The 17,252-nt window shown below is 35.3% G+C and overlaps 1 protein-coding gene across 4 annotated transcripts in view; it reads left to right on the top strand.

Annotated features, from left to right (window-relative positions):
* Positions 1-17,252, top strand: part of TTC7B (tetratricopeptide repeat domain 7B) — a 134,393-nt gene that overhangs the window by 33,176 nt on the left and 83,965 nt on the right. For all 4 annotated transcript variants that reach the window (XM_064658959.1, XM_064658957.1, XM_064658958.1 and 1 more), the window contains exons 4-7: positions 1,259-1,389; positions 3,326-3,447; positions 13,793-13,871; positions 14,941-15,113. In XM_064658959.1, the coding sequence (XP_064515029.1) occupies positions 1,259-1,389; positions 3,326-3,447; positions 13,793-13,871; positions 14,941-15,113 (505 nt within the window). The remainder of the gene's footprint in view (positions 1-1,258; positions 1,390-3,325; positions 3,448-13,792; positions 13,872-14,940; positions 15,114-17,252) is intronic.

Below are 17,252 nucleotides of genomic sequence, written 5' to 3'. Positions count from 1 at the left end.
TATTCAAATAAATGTAAAATGAGATAGTTGACTTGCAGAATATGAGCTGCTGATCTGTTGCAGATCCTAAACAGAAGAGAATTTTTACTTACATGTAAGGGAAAACACCAAAGTTTTTTTTTTAAAGTATCTTATATGAAAACCAGTAAATCTTTAATCTTCCCTGCTGAGTGCTATTGAGGCCTCAAGTGGAGCCATGTATCCAGTTTTGCACAGTGAGTCAAGATAGAGGTAACCAGTTGGAGAGTGTCAAGAGGAGATAAAAATGATTAGCTGTCAAGGAAGCATGAAAAAAGAAATTAGTAAGAATTGACATTCTTTGTTACAAGCATGTCTCTCTCTCTAGATGAATACTGAAAAAATGTTTTGTAAAGAACAGAATAATCTCTCTTTGAGGATGAATTGAAATAATAGTCTAGAGAGGGAGATCTAGACATGAGGAGAAACTACTAGTTGTGAGAATAGTTGAGCTCTATAATAATTTGCATATGAAGGTCAAGGCATTCCTATTGTCAGAAGGTTTTAAGAACAGGTTAGGCAAGTATCAGAGGTTGGTTGATTCTTTGATCAGATGAATGGATTAGTATTCTTGAGGTTCCTTCCAGCTCTTTAATTATCTTGAAAATAACTGTAATAGAAGTGACTTGTGTAGGATATATGATGAATTAGTAAGAGTTGTAGGGTTTATATTTGAGACAAGCAAAGATTATTTTTTTCCTTCAAAACACCACATAATGTGTTTGTTGGATAAGGCCTGAGCAGAAAAGGTGTACATGGCCTTGTTGAGAGTGAGCTACCTCTTCTAAATTTAAGTACTAGAATTACACTTCCTAACACCTTGATTTCTTAAAATGTATTTGTTTTTATAGATGCTTTTGCCTTGCACAGTAAGTCAGTTAATATTACCTTGAGTGCCTTTATTCACTGTGCATTGGTTTCTATGATCATTCTGGAAAAATGAAGACAAATCCAGTGATGTAAAACTGGAATAGAAAGACAGTAGGTACTTTTGTGGTCGATTGTCATAATGTCTTTTAAATAAAATTGCTTAAAAAAATTGCTGCTTCTTGATTTATAACTATTAATTGTTATTAAATGTTATTTACATAGTTATTAGTGTCTGTATCAGGGGACCATACCTTCATTTCCTTTGTTTCTTCTCCTGGCTAAAGAGGCTTAACCTGGACTATGTTTTGTGTATAATATTATATGACATTAGCTTATAATGCTTCATTTGAATTTTTTTTTTGCCTCCCAGGTCTCTGTCTTGAGAAGCTGCCAATTTCTTCCTCAGCTAGCAATCTCCATGTGGACCGTGAACAAGAAATTGTTACATGCTACGAGAAGGCTGGAGATATTGCTCTCCTGTACCTTCAGGAGATAGAAAGGGTAAGCTGGGGTGGTTTTCTTAATTGAAGAATTGTGTGGCTCATCTTTCATTGATGTGGTGTTACCAACAACTTGGTAACTCAACAAAAACATGTCTGATATTTCTTTTCATAGGCCTTCAATGCACACCTACAATTGGACAATAAATCAGTGTGCCTTAATGGCTGTCTGGTAGCTATCCTTCTAACTGTTATCTCATTCTGACCTCTTGGAAGACAGTGCCAGTAGGCTAAAAAGGCACAGAACTCTGGGTTACTCTGTATATTCAAGATGCTGATCTGAGGCCTCTTGTTACCCTGTGGTAGTTCGTTCATGCACATGGGATTATGGTGTCTTTCAAACACACGTTGGAATATGTGTATTGCATTTATATACTTACTAGATTTTCAGGTAATTCGTAAAAAGAATTTAATTCAAAATGAAGCTGTGAAGATTGAAAATTAGTCTTGTTGATGCTTATTTGAAGCCAATAACAATTGCACCTAAATTCTCTTTTATAAACTACTTGAAGGTAAAATTCAGACCTAACATTGTAGCTGTCAGCAGGTACAGTGATGTCTCAGTGTGGTATCCAGAACAGTAACTGACAGTGTTTGCTTCACCTAATAGGCACAATCCCCGGGCAATGGAAAAATCGTGATCTGATAGCCAGATAAACGTAGGATTTTAAAATGTAGATGAACTTCAGATAAGTCTTAATAGTTCTATAAATTGAGTCAGGACAGGGTTCTTGGATTTGATAGCACATTTGTCAGTTTATCTCAGTAATATATTCCTTACTGTACGTACGTATGGCACTACAGTTACTGTCAAAATCCAAGGTACTAGGTATGTAGGAGACTTGGATTTCATTGATGAAAGCTGTTATATTTGAGATTCTTAATGCTGTAGGCAAGACATAACTTCTGGACAGTTCTGCAGAATATTAGGCAAGTTACTGCACCCTCCTTCCCTTTTACAAGTTATGGATTATGAATTATGGAAAGTTAAGTTTAGGCTCTTCATTTGGTGTTATTTTAAGTGGTTTTTTAGAGAAAAGAGAATTTGTGGTACCCTTTATTTCTAGTAGTTACACACTGCTGCTTTTTATTTAGGCTTAAAGATACCTTTGAAAAAAAGCAATACACTTGGGGCTCTGTTCTTTGTGTTGTGAATGCTGTTAGAATGAAGTGAGCTGGCAATATCCATCTGACCCTCTTTTTCAGACCTATTGCTTATGAGCCTCGGGCCTGTCACTTGACAGGTGTCTTTGAAAGGCTTATAGGACACAGTTAGGATCATGCAAACAAAAGAAATGGGAAAGAAAACTTTGATGTGATGGGGAGAACAGTAATTCGCACTGTTTTTAAAATAGATACAGGCTTGTATTTTCTAAGGGTTTTTGTTTTGTTATTGGCTTTTAGTATCTGGTAGACTGTACAGTGAATATGAAGGCAAACGAAAGCTGATAGCTCTCCATTTTGACAGCATTCTTAATGCTGATGTAATACAGTTAAGTTATTTCTAAATTGTTTTTTGGAAGTCACTCTGGAGGTAGCTTTTAATCTTACTGCTCTCTGCAGCAGTCTTTTTTAACCTGAGTTTTAAATTTTTGAATATCATCACCTCCTGCTAACTGAATAAGGTTGCAAATGTGCTTTTTTATATTCTTCTCTTTTGTTTACCATTCTTCACAAAAATTTTTGAAAAACTATAATAAAATCTTGCTTAGCAGTATTTCTGCTTGGTGAATAAACTGACTTTAGGGATATATCCAGGAATGAAAAGGGTGGCAGTGGAGATAAGGATAGAAATAGTCCACTAATCACTACCTACAGAAGGCAAACATTTCTCCAACATTAAGTATTAGCTTTTGTGTAAAAGTACACAAAACTTGATTTTTGTTTTTTTTTTTTTTTCTAAATACATTTTTTCCCTTTTTCTTTTGTTTTATTAGGTAATTAATGCCAATATACAAAACAGAAGCCCTAAGCCAGGGCCCACTGCACATGAACAAGAACTTGGTTTTTTCATGGAAACAGGACTGCAAAGAGCACATGTTTTATATTTCAAGAATGGGTAAGATTTGATTCTTCTTTTATTGTGTTTGCTTTTTTTTTGAGGTTTTGTATTTGTGATTTACTGGACATCATTGTTTGTAGCAATTGTGGATTCTGTAATCATGAGGTCTCTTATTAATATAAGTAGTAATATTTTGAATGAAATAGTGAGGCTGTCCATATTGTATTTATTTACATATTGTAAAATTATTTAATCAAAATGTATTAAGCAGAAAGCATTTTATAGTTTAACTTACTAAATGTAAGAACTTAAAATACCTTATCTTTAACTATTTGAAATTTATCGAACACTGTTAGAAAGTGATTGACAACATATTGAAACTTGATTTTTATAATTTTGATTTTATAATTTTTTTCCAAATCTCTTCAGTTATGACTTATTTTAACATTATGCTGCAGGATAAATGTACATGAAGATCAACAGTATGTATATGAGTATACAATCTCCATTGTATCTGCTCTATAGATCCCTTTAGAGTCTGCATGGAAATTCCTTTATAATTTATTTTAAATAAGGCTTTCCTTAAAAACCTAAAAATAAATGCAGTTACCACACAAAATGAGAAACGGAGTACAACTCTCCATTTTTAAGAACTTCAAAACTTGGCACAAATGGTTTTTAAGTACATTTCTGACATTTGTTGAAATTACATAGTTAAAAAATTTGTTTGTGGGACTTCTTATTCCATTAGGAAAAATGTGGTTTGATTGAAATATTGGAACTCTTGGTAGTACTGTTTTGCACCAAAAATGTTTTTTATTCTTTGAAATACATAAACCAGAGGTGAAGGAAATCAAGCAGTGTCTGTAAAGAGTTCGAGATTTTAATGTACTGATGGTAGTTTGAAAAAAGACTACCCAAGTTTTCAAAGTGTTTTGGGGGGCTTTCAGCATGGAAATGAAGTAGTGCTGCAATAACACATGATATGAGAGTTACACTTTAGTTCTGTTTTCATAATTTAATCGCAGGAGGAATGGAATGTTCTGAAAGCTAATTTTTTTCATTTACCAGAGCTAAAAATAAGATCTCTGTTTTCATGCCTGCACAAAAAATAAATAAAATACATGTATTGAAAAAATCCCTCTGGCAGTCATGGTTAAGAATAAGCTAAAACTTCCACAGTTTGAAGAATTTTGATGGAAGGCCAGGAATGGAAATGGTGCATTCAATCTGACATGTTGTGCATAAAAGCAATCAGCAACAGACATAGCAGATTGCTATTAATGAGGAAAACAAAAATTAACTGCACAAAAAAAGTCATGCAGTGGGTTGCTAAGGAACATCCAGCCCAAAGGAGTGTTTTTCCTAGACCATAATCAGTTGGTCTGGTGTGAACTTTGAAAGGTGATTGTAAAGGTGATGTACATTTTAATCTTTCACAGTGAAGCTGCTGAATCTTGTTAGCTCCTACATAAGCATATAGTCTTCTTTGCAGTCTTTAGTACAGTGATTCCTTGCAGTTTATAAGCTAATTACACATTATATATAAAATTTTTAATTCTTCTTCCAGTTTCATTGGCCAGTGGTACTTTTTTTGTGGTATGAGAGGGAGCAATGTGTTAGGAAAAATACCTCTGTGACAATCATTATTTTACATATTCCTGCCATTATATCCTTTAGTTTCCTTCTTTAATTCAGAGGCAATCACAATTCTTTCAGTATTTCCTTATATGGTCATTGTTCCAGGCTGCTTATTATGTTGCTTTTAGGGATCCCTTTTTTATTTTTTTTAGTTTTAAACTTGGGTTTACCAGAACTGAAGAGAACTTTAAATAGATTTTTGCTGATAAGGACAAATTTAATTTATAGCCTGCTTTTTAATACATCTATTTTAAGGATGTTTTGTTTTTAAATGTGTTATCCCTCCTGATGTTAGGTTTGTAGAAAGTAGATTTGAGATCTTCCCATTAAGCTTTGCAATGTACTTCAATTTTGATCTAAAATTGTAAAGATTATATAAACATTTTCAAGGAGAGGAAAGGTAGACATCTTTAATATAGGTAGTTTAGAAATGGAAGCGTTTCTTTTAAGTAAACTGATTTTTGCAGTTGAAGCTGGAGATGTTGAAAGGGCAGGAGGAGACAGGGAACCACTAGAATTTTGACTGCTTATGAATGTTAAGGGAGAAGAAGAAAATTGTGCCAGTCTGTTTCTACGGACAGACTGAACTGCTACTTGTATTGCAGTGCAGTGGAATCTCTGATTTGTGTATGTTTGTGAAGGGAACCTGACAGAGGATCTGAGTCTGAAGTTAAATCTCCTGTCACCAAACTATAACCTGGCATTGGTGTGAGTCAGTTCAGATGTTACCCTGTTACCAGCACAGTGGCTGTAGTACTTCATTCATTGGAGCATGATGAAGGATCTGAGCAGATGTTTACAAATCTTTTGCTGTTTTTTTGGACTTCGGTTCCACTCCAGTGAGTGCTAATAAATCTCTCAAAATCTGCTGGAGGATTTAATTTGTCTGAAATCCTTTTGTTATGGAGTGGGTTTTTGGGTTTGTTGCGTGTCTAGCAGTCAGTTGGCTAATCAACTCTTTTAATTACATTTCTTCCACTAGACATGGAATCATCATTTTTGTGTGGGTATGTCAGTCACACAGAAGAAAAGAAAACAAGATAACTTTTATTCCTATCTGGAAGACCATAATTTCAGTATTGCTGCCTGCCAAGAAAGCTGATTGAACCACTTCAAATTTCCCCTTTGTTTGCTAACTGTACAGAGATTTTATTTTAAGTCAAGTAATCAAGCTTTTTAGATGATTAAATGATTAAATCATACAAGTTTTTCATTATCTTGTATGAAAAACTAGGAAGTGTTTGAAACTTAACTTAGCCTTACTGCTAAGTGGTGGTATTTTGAAAATACATGGAAATGCAATTAGTTTAAAAAAAAAAAAAAAGAAGTGGAATTATTCTGAAGCACAAGAGTGTTATTTTAGTGCCCTGTTAGAACACAAAACTGAAATTAATGGTTTCTTCTGAAGTGTACAGAATTTTATTAAAGAATCAAACTACATACTCATTTTTCACTTGAGAGATGAGGAATATTTCAACTTGGAAATGAGAAACAAAAAAGTTCTGGAAGCTGTTCTAAAACTTAAAGTAGGGTTTATGTGGGTTTTTTTTTTAAATTTTGAAATATATAAATTTACATGTCTTTCAGGCTGATTACATGACTTGTCTAGTAATTGCTTTGTAATTTCATATTGAAGGAGCTCAAAGTCGTGATGTTTTTCTCAGAAAACCTATGAGCACAGGAACTTTGACATTAGCATTTAACATAGCTATTTTCAAGTACAATGCCCCTGAGGAAGAAAGGACAGCTGTTTACGTACCCAGTGATTCCTCTATCCTAGTATTTGTTTTGTATTCATGTTATGAGATTTTAAGTTTCTCTTGTTTATGGTTTTTATTTTTGAGGTAGTAATAGTCACAAATGTACTGGAATTGTATGCTCCTAAAGCAAAATTGCATTCTGTTTGAATTCTAAAATCAGATGTCTGCTTTGTGAAAACCAGACTTTCCTGGCTCTCAGAGGTATTTTTTGTGGCTTCTCCTTTATTTCACACCCCTTCCAAGGATATTGCTCTGTCAGAGTCCAGGATCCAGACTGCAATTTGGTCTAGTCTCCATATTCACATGCTGAATCAAAGGCTGGGGAACCCGGAGCAGATCTGTACTCTTCATGGTGCTGTTAACCTGTGCTGGCACAGCTGCAGTGAAGGAAGACCTTCCCAGCCTTCTCCAGGAAGCTGTTTGTCATAGATGGGCTTTTTCTCAATAGAAAATTAACCCAGGAAAAGAAATCAAAAAATCAACCAATTTTTCTTCATGTAATTGCTGTAATTGATTTGTATTGACTTACAAAATGTTTGACAAGCACAACAAAAAGCCCTCCTTAGAGTTTAAGACTTGTCTATGTAGAATTTCTTTTATCTATTTTTCTTTTTTCACTTTAGCATATAATAGAAATAGCATAGGAATATAGCTCTCATGCTAGTAAGTGAGGAACACTGGATGGAAGGCAATTCAAAAATCCATATATTCCTATACAGTGCTCGCAGCCAGGGATTTTACAGTGAAGAAATCCATGAGAGAAGGATTTATGTAAATGCTTGACATAAATGCACATCGAGACACTGTATGATCAGCTCTCTACTGTATTAGAATACAGTGCTAGCTACCCATCACTCTCTGAATCTCTTGAGATCTTGTTGCATATCCTACATCAGTCTCAAAACAAGTTGGTGATTAAGTAAAGAATAGAAAGTAAGATTAAATTCAAAAACATTGAAATCCCATGAAGTATCACATTCCTTACATGTGAGATATCACTGCTGTATTGGAAAGCAAACAAAATCACTTCCATTGCAGTTTTCAAAACAGGTTTATTCTGGATGTACCTGCTTTTGTGTTTGTGTGGTGGTGTCAAGAGAAACAGTAAACAAAAGGGTTAGTGTCCAGGCATTGTAAAGTAGAGTTACCTGCTCTCATCTTCTCCATACCTACACTCCTAACATGAATTTTTCTTGTTTGCCTTTTGCTGGTTCAGGTACTTGTTTGGTTCTTCTGTGGAGTCTTTTCATTCTCCAAACCACAGAAACCAAAGAGCAAACAGATCATAGCGTTCTGTCATACTAGTGAGAAGAATTGATTCACTGCAAGGTGTGATAGTGGCTGGTGTGGCTGTCAGAAAACAGATAGGACCATGCAAGTGAGAGTAGGAAGATATCAAGAAGGAAGAATGGTGGAATAAGAGAACACTAAGAGATGAGAATGGGGAGGATGAGATCTTCCTCTTTAGGCAGTGAACCATTAAGTCGACTAAATACAAGTGAAACTGCAGTCTAGGCAGTGTGTGTTTTCATTTTGAATGCATGAATGCAAGAATTGCTGCTTGATTGGACTGTTTCAAGTACTTAGGCTTGTGTAGCTCTAATGGCACACTGAAGATGTTTCATTTATAAGCCCAAACGTCAACTGAGAACTTTTAAGCATCAAGCAAACATGATCTTCTGTAGTGAATTTGAGATACCTGGGATTTTTCTTTCTGCATGAGTTAACAATAAAATGAGAAGTGTGTCACAATGATTTTTTTTTTAAGTAGGCTTTAAAAAAAAAAGAAGAGTAGTTTAGATTCTGGCAGATAATTAGGTGTTTTCTACATTTTATTCGAAAAGTAATGTCCAGTGATAATTAATGTTTAGTGGAAATTACGTGATATTGTGGGAATACTGAAACTGTAAGTATGAAACAGAGAGAGGGAAAACAGAACTGTCTGAAATTGCAACTGTGTTGCCTCTGGGAGATGATATCTAAATGTTTACCAGGATGTTTTTCTAATTGTGGAGTAAATTATGCTTCCCTTCCACCCTCTTAAAGCTGAGGGAAACCAGACACAGACATTAGTCACAACCATCTGAAGCATCTCTATTGTGCTTAGTACTTAGTCTTGTCTGTTTTGTCAGCCTTTAATAAAGTTATTGCAGAGAGCCATAGAATGTCAGTCCTTTTCATTTTTCTTGTAGCTCTTCTTTTGAGACTGTATAAAGCAGAGGGTAAATGACAGGCCTTGATATTAGGATGTTCTGTTGCTACAGAGTTAATCTCTTGATTTGTCACATTTCTTGCTTTTTAAAGTAACTTGTTTCAATGTGAAATCATTTCTTCTCTTAATACCGTGTAAATTACTCTTAATTGGCTTAAAATAATTAGCTAGAGTGTATGGATTTAAATAATTTTTATTTTTTTGTAAACATGTCAATCATACTGAAGTTACTGAAATGCCACTGGTCTGATTGGCATGCGTACTAAGAGTTTTGCCTGCTCTTACTCCTTACCTTTAAAATAATTCCTTTTTTTTATTTCCTATTTGAATTCTTAGAAGAAATACACCAACTTTAAATCTTACAGTATCAATGAGTTTACAACCATTGCATTTCTTTTTCTTTATATAAATATAGAGAGGAAGACAGAGAGAACAAAAGAGAAGGTGCATTTGGAACATGAGCTCAATTCCAAAATGCAGTTTCCATTTTACCACTTTGATCAAGCCCTGTAGATCTCATTGTTCTTGATTTTTCTCTTTTTAAAGGATGAGTATTTTAAAAATGTGATATAGTAAGCCTCAGCAATGAGGTAATAATATAATTAGCTTAGCCTATTCAATGGTGTGGCTGCATGGCTCTGGATATACTTTTCTCTCTTAAATGGGAGAAGTACTTACAATTTAGCCACCAAACTGCAGAGCAGGTGAGGGTTGGTCGAAGATCACTTAGCAAAATTTATTCTAATTGCATGTTTAATCTTTAAAAGGCAATGGTAGACTAAATATTTGGGCTTTTTGATTGATAAGCATAAGGAAAATGCCTCACAAACAAAGCCCTTCTCACACTAATGGAGGAGATACTACCAAAATACACTGTAAGTACAGAGTAAATTAATCTTATCAACCTTTCTGAGGTTAAATTTAAAACATTTCTTTTGTAGCCTGTTTTGAGTATGTTGTGATTAGATCTCACTACCTTTGTTATAAGGAATAGCATTTGGTTTTTTTATTCTAACATCACTCAAATGTAGATTGCTTCTTGTTAGCAGTTTCTTTCATTCTTTTCTACTTTTTGGGCGTGTGTTTAAAACTACAAAAATAAGAAGTGGTTTCTAGGGTGTGAGGTTTTTCTGGACCACTAATGCCAAACCCCTGTGTTGTCTGATGCCAAACATACTTTTTGAAACCAATAGACTTCTTGGTGGTGATGTTGACAAGTATGTTTATGCCTAAAGTTTTCTACTGGTGGCCTTCATACCTATATACAGGTCTTCTGATTCTGTGTTGGAAGTTTATCCTTGGTGCCCCTTAATTTTCTTCTTGCACTTGGCTTGTATCCTATCTACAGTTACTGACTTCTGTCCCTGTTTAGGAGTGAGCACCTTTGCATGGGAGCAGTTAAAATATTTTCATTATTCTAAACAGAAATAGTGTTTGAAATTTTCAAAGGAGCATAAAAGTTGATCATGTATCACAGTAATTAATTAGATTCTAACATGAATTGTTGGGGTTTAGGGTGCAAATATGTAGACACAAGGATGCAAGTATGCCCTAAGGGCATCGATCTGCCTAGACTTTCAATAGATCTTGGTTCTCAGCCTAACTGGCAAATTGCTACTGAAAGAGTCAAAGAAGATTTAAAGCAGCAAACATTCTAATTGTCTTTAAAACCGAGGAAGGTGCAATTCTGACAGGAGGCAGTCATATAAACCCATGTGTGTAACTTGCAGTGTCCATCTGTGGATTGTCTTTGTCTTGACTGAAAATGTGTCAACTCTGAGTGTGTGTTAATGTTAAAATTCCTTGTCTCGAGAAAGGAAGGGATCTCAAAGTCGTTTACAGACACTGTGGAACTATGTTTTTTAAGTTAATGTGCCCTTTTGCTCTGGCATTCAGTCAGCACGGTGGAACTGCTAACATGAAGGCACATTGTAGTGAAAAGCAGGTAAAAGCTGTGTGTGTCCTGGGCTAGGCAGGAAAAGTATGTGCCAGAATAGCCACCACTCTTCTCCCCAGTGTTACAGACTGTTAACAAATACAGGAAATGTACTTTGCTAAAAGCAGCGTGGTGTGGAGACCTCCCATATTGTCGTGGTATATTTTGCTTCATTTCTTGTCTCTCAAAGCATTTAACTCAATTTTGGGCTGATTTTAGATTGTAGTTTTGAAGTCTGTTTTTTAGTATATATTTCACGTAGAAGATGCTTGACAAATCTGTATTGTGTTTGTGTTGACTTGTGCAGTGGATCAATGTTAAATGCTTTATGAAGCAAAAACTAATTTGTATTTTAACTGCTTTTTTTTCTTGTACAATCTTACTGCTTCTTCCATGATACAGTAGAACTTCAGTCACAAATTTTAGTCCCTTGTAGATGCTTATGAAAATGTAATAGGCAACTAATAACAACCTGTCATGAAGTTTTTAAGGGCTTGTGAAAGTTGCATGTTTTTTCATGAAGTATTTTTTTATTGTTCTTGTAACACATCAAAAGACATAAACTTCATATGGAAAAAAATGCCAGTTCCTAGAATTTCATAAAGGCATTGTGATTTGAAGTTCTACTACGTAGTATATGTTTCATCTGCACTGGGAAGATAAAGTTTCAAGCTGACAAGCTCTTGCTCATAACTCTTTTTTTGACAATTTAGCAGGGATCATTTCAGGTTTTTGGCAAGTCTGTTTTGGTTTTTGGTTTTTGTTTGGTTTTTTTTAAATCTTGTTTTGAGGACATGTCTGTCACTTTGAAATACAGTCTTTGAGAGAGAACTCCATTCATGGGAAATATGCACTTAAGGCAGAGGACTTAAAGCCGGGATTCCAGTGATCTGCTGTTGGCTCTCCAAAATATTTGACATGTGGTATTAGTGAATGATATGTATTTTGGCTTTCCAAAGGTGCCAAATGTGTCAGACTTTCAATGAGTTTGGGCGATTTCTTAAAATTCGGGCTACTGACTTTCTGTACTTCATTAGTATATGAAGTTGGTGTATTATACATTAGCTGTTGTAGCCTACCTGTGTGAAATATATAAATCAACATTATCTTTCAAACAGTCATTTCCATGCTAGATATTTACACAAGATGAATTTTCTTTAGTATATACTGACTGGTCACTCTGTGGTCAAGCTCTGCTTTAGCATGTGGGCTTTTTACAAACAGTTACTATTTCTTGTGTGACTGGTGATTATTTCTTTTTAGTCAATTGGTGACATAACTTTCAACCTGTACATACAGTTTTTGTTATTTGGAAATTCTTTTTAAATGAGCTTTTATATAAAAGTATTTTAGAAGGTGAACTTGTGCTAATGAAAGATGGCGTCTGTGCTAGTGAAAGATGTGGTGGAGACTCAAGTTTCTGAAATACACTGATAATTTTGTAAAACAGAACAGACATGAGTGCTGTCATGTAATATGAAGAGTAAAATAAATGAGTAGGTCTCTAGGTAAAGAGATAGGAGTTCTACAGGAGTTCTGCAGTTCTATAGCAAGATCTCTTGCATCAGCACTGGTTTCAGGTATTCTGCAACTAAATTTAAAGAAAGTATTTGTATAAAAATGCTGTCTTTTTTGAATTTGTACAGAGTTGCAATTCAGAAAATCAGTATTTTAAATATATTTATAAATAAAGACAACAGAGTAAGGAAGGCAATTTCAACATCAAATTTATAGTGCAGTGCTGTAGAGCTTTTACTTACAGAAAGCTTACACAATATGTAATATTTCTTTTTTGAGCCTGTCTTGGGTAAATGTTATGTAGCTTGCACATAACATCACACCTTAAGATAATACAACTATATGACATAACAGCAATGATTTAACACAAAATATGCTTTTGATAAAATGATTTTATTCTGTAACTAAACTTCAAATACTGAAATGGCTGTCCTGTATTTTGTGTTGAGGTGGCAGAATTCAGTTTTTCAGCTCAGCAAAAAGCCAACCCAGTTCTTCACCAGTTCAAAGACAAATGGTATTAATATAAAATAAAATATTATCAACTGCTTTTATGTGCAATAAAAAACTGATCTGGAGATGAGAAAAAGATAAAGCTGGAAGACCATTCAAAATAATCCATTTTTTTATAAGAAAGTTCAGGTTGCTAAAATTATTAGTATGAATGATACCTCTGAGGGTCTTGAATCTTTGTAAAAGGTGTTTAGGCAGCAGAAGTGGAAGAAGCACAGACAAAGAAACTTGAGTTGCAGAAGCTACACCAAAAGACAGCTAGAGTCAAGAACAGAACACTGATCCCCCAGTCCTTGTCTGGCCACACAGGGCACCTTAATGTGTTTGTGCTGTTTCCCTTCTGAAAAGGAGCTCAAAATTTTACATTACTTTCACTGACAGTTACAAGATCTACTTCTTTTTTATCTCCCTATTTTAAGGTGTCAAGAGGCAGCTAAAATGAATTTTTTTCCCCTAAAGTTTATATTTTGAAATCCAATGTCATCAAAAATTAAAAACTATTGTAGTAGTGAGACCAACTTCAGTTTTGTTCTTTTCTCTTTTTGAGGTGGTTGCTTCTTACTTTTTTCCTTGCTTTCCCTTGAACTATCTACTGATCATGAAAATGTTTCTCTTTTCAATAAACTGGCAGGGAATGTTGTAGTAATCAGTAGTGGGGTTCCCAGATGAATGTAGCTATCTGTCTATCTCACAGAAAGGCAATGAGGCTATGCAGGGGAAAAAAAAAAAGAGAGCATGTATTTTAACAATTTTATCAAATAATATATTATGGTGTTACTACATCCAAGTTGGAATACTGTCAAATTCTATGTTTATATACAGGAACTTGACAAGAGGAGTTGGTAGATTTAGAGAGTTACTAAGAGCTGTTGAAACAAGAACTACACAAAACCTGCGAATGGTAAGTTACAGTAAACCCTATTCCTATTGCAGCATCTGAATTTTGGTAGGCAGGTAAAGCATAATAAATATAGTGGATGAGTTAGAGATGAATAGACAGATACATACGATATTGATAAGGACCTGTTATCCACCAGTTTGTAAGGTTACAGTTCCTGCCTTAAGTGAATGCAGCCCCAATCAGTACACAAACTATAACTGTCTGTACTGGGTTGACCTTCTTTGGCTGCCAGCTGCCCACCCAGCTGCCCTTGGACTCTCCTTCCTTAACATGACGGGGAAGAAATAAGCTTGTAGGTTGAGGCAGAGCCATTTGCTTACTAATTGCTGTCACAGGCAAAACAGACTCTTCTTGGGGGACATTAACTTCATTTAATTGTCAATTAAGAGAGAATGGGATGGTGAGAAACAAAGACAAAAACTAAAACGCCTTCCTCCCACCCCGTTTTCCCAGGTTCAACTTCAATCCTTGACTCCTGACTCTTCTACCTCCTCTCCCTGCCCTCCCATTCCTTGAGTGGTGCATGGGGGGTGGAGGGTTGTGGTGAGTTCCTCGCTGCTGCTCCTTAGTCCTCACACTTTTCCCATGCTCCAGCATGGGGTCCCTCCATTGGGCTGCAGTTCCTTCAAGGAATATCACTCTGCTCCACCATGGTCCTCTTAGCAGGCTGCAGTGTGGACCATCTGCTCCACTGTGGTCTCCTCCCTGCAAACAACTGCTCCAGGCCTGGCGAGGCAGTAGAGGTTATTGAGAACAAAATGTCTGAAAATATACCTGCATGTGCTCTGCTCATAGGAGCAGCAGTTGGTGTTGTTGATACTTCAGAAGTATCTGGATTTAACTGATATAATTGAAAAGTTGTTTATTTCTGCCATTATTTTCTTTGTGTTTAGAGAATTGAACTGGGAACTTTCACTTCTTAAATAGCAGTATACCTGTTTTTTGGATGTTGTAAAATAACAGAAAATATATTCTACATAACTAGTCTTCACTAGAAAGAAATCTGAGCATTTTTTAAGAGTTTGTATTCAGCATTTCTAAAGAAAATATTTATCCTTCGCTTTTACAGACGATAGCGAGACAACTCGCGGAAATTTTGTTACGAGGTATGTGTGAACAGAGTTACTGGAATCCACTGGAAGATCCTCCTCACCAATCACCCCTAGATGATCCACTTCGAAAAGGTTCAAATACTAAGAATTATGCACTCAGTAGAAGACCACGTGTATACACTGGAGAAAAGTATGGCTGAGTTTATACCTCTTTTGTTTCTATAATTGCAGTTGTAACTCAGTGCACCGGCTAATTTAGTTTATCTTTTTCAATACGTAGAAGGAATTTAGCAATATGAATGGGAATGTTTCCCATGCTGTCTGTGTATATATGTATATACATATATATTCCCTGAAGGGAACTAGGGAAGGAAAATATTTCTCTAAGCAGAAGTTTGTGCTGTATACATGAGACTGTTTGTTCTCAGTTGTAAGAATTTTTATTCTTCTGTCATGATGTATATGGTAAAGTCATTATTTTTATTATACCTGGACTATAAAAGAAAACATTAATTGGATGGCAAATCAGAGACTGCACAATTTAAAAGTTGTGTGATGCTTGTAGACCCCTATTCTAGGAAAGATTTAGAAATTCGAAGTCAAGTTGGTCTGTGAAGCATTTTGAAAAAACAAAACATATCTAGAAATTTATCTAGCAGTCTCAAAGGTAGTTTATTTCCCAAGGCAGCTACCTTTTAATCATCTTAGATTAGTTTTGGCACTTCTTTGTAATGCCACCTTTTTGTTGAGTTTTAATCTTTCAATGATTCAGATAAGTGATGCTTTATTTATGGATCATTTTTGTGTGATATATCTGATGATGTATTCTAGAGTAGCTTTGTGTATTTCTTCCTTCTTGAAAATGTAACCTTTTTTTTCAGAACCTATCACCATTAGGGTTAGCATTAAATGTAGATAGCCATTTCCTTGAATTTTAAATTTTTCTTAAAAGTTAGTGGCTCTGATCCCCAGACACCCCTTCCAACCTCAGCTCCTCTGAGATTTTGTGAAATCATTGTGATGTAGGGATGTCTTTTGAGGACACTATTCTCTGTTCCATAGGACATTTTTGACTGTTTTTCTTCAAAGAATTTATTATTGTTACTGGTTTTATTTATATTGTTGTCCAGCTGGATTAAAAACCAGGCATTGTGTATTTTATAATTTCAATTTTGTCTGACTACGTCTAGGATGTGAAGTCATTAAAAGCAGTCTATTGAGTTTTAGGAAAAGATGCAGGCATGGAGTCGAACAATCAATCTGCTGAAACAACTACTGTGTTTCCCTGCGAGTACATATTTAACAAACTACATGTACAGACAACCTTTTTGATAAAAAGGAAATACCTATTTTTATGGATACACCTTGATCACTGCACACAGAAAGCATGCATTTATTGCCCAAACAGGAGGAAATCTCTTTTATGCAGGATCATGTATTCTCTTTTTCAAACGACTTGGTATCATGCAGCAAATCCTAAAGAACACTCTGTTCCTCTCTTACAATATATATGTCTTGTTAGTTAATATGAAGGTTTTTTCCATAAAGTGACCTTGTTATGTGCAAAAGAGTTTGCTTCTGTGGCAGATTGATTAGAGAAGTAGTCGTACCTTAAATAATGGAGAGATGTTTTTAGTGTTCACAGGATCTTTATATCGTAACAGAATTGCCTGCAGTATGACACTATTTTGAGTTGGTTAGCTGTATTTATTGCAGATTTCCATTAATGGATACTTAACACAGCAACAAGCCCACATAATTATGTTGCTTTTATTACTATCAGTAGAATGGCCTTTATCTTCAAAGACTTCAGGCAATTCTCCTTTCTTGATCCAGAATACTTACAGCAGGTTTCTCAGGCTCAGTCTTTCAAACTTATGATCTCCATTCTCAACTCATCCTTTGTAGCATCATGCCTCCTGGCAAAAGTGGAGCTTTGTTCAGTTTAATTTTCTCGTTCGTGGGACATGCAGGCAAGGAGTTCTGCAATTTCAACAGAGCATGTAATTAAGTCCTTTTCTTTTGTCACATCAGACTGGCTAACACCGTATCATATCAAACACGTCTAGCCAACTATCTCATCTCCAGTAGTGATTGAAAGTAAGTACTAAAGACAATGAATAGCAAGATAGATTATCTAGGAAGCTTCTTCCTAGGTATTCTTCTGACCATCGGCTCTGAGTCCACGATGCAATTTTTTTCTAAGTATGTTGCCTGATACATTAAATAACTGCCTTGTGTTCTATTGAGGATGGTGAACGTGATTTGACTAATAGCATTTATGGTTTTGTAGATCTCCGTGTTAACTGCCTCTTCAGTTTTGTTTAAC

Source organism: Pseudopipra pipra, chromosome 6 (genome assembly GCF_036250125.1).
Source record: "Pseudopipra pipra isolate bDixPip1 chromosome 6, bDixPip1.hap1, whole genome shotgun sequence".
Taxonomy (NCBI): domain Eukaryota; kingdom Metazoa; phylum Chordata; class Aves; order Passeriformes; family Pipridae; genus Pseudopipra; species Pseudopipra pipra.
The sequence above is the reverse complement of the archived record's forward strand: the minus strand, read 5'-3'. Positions and strand labels throughout refer to the sequence as shown.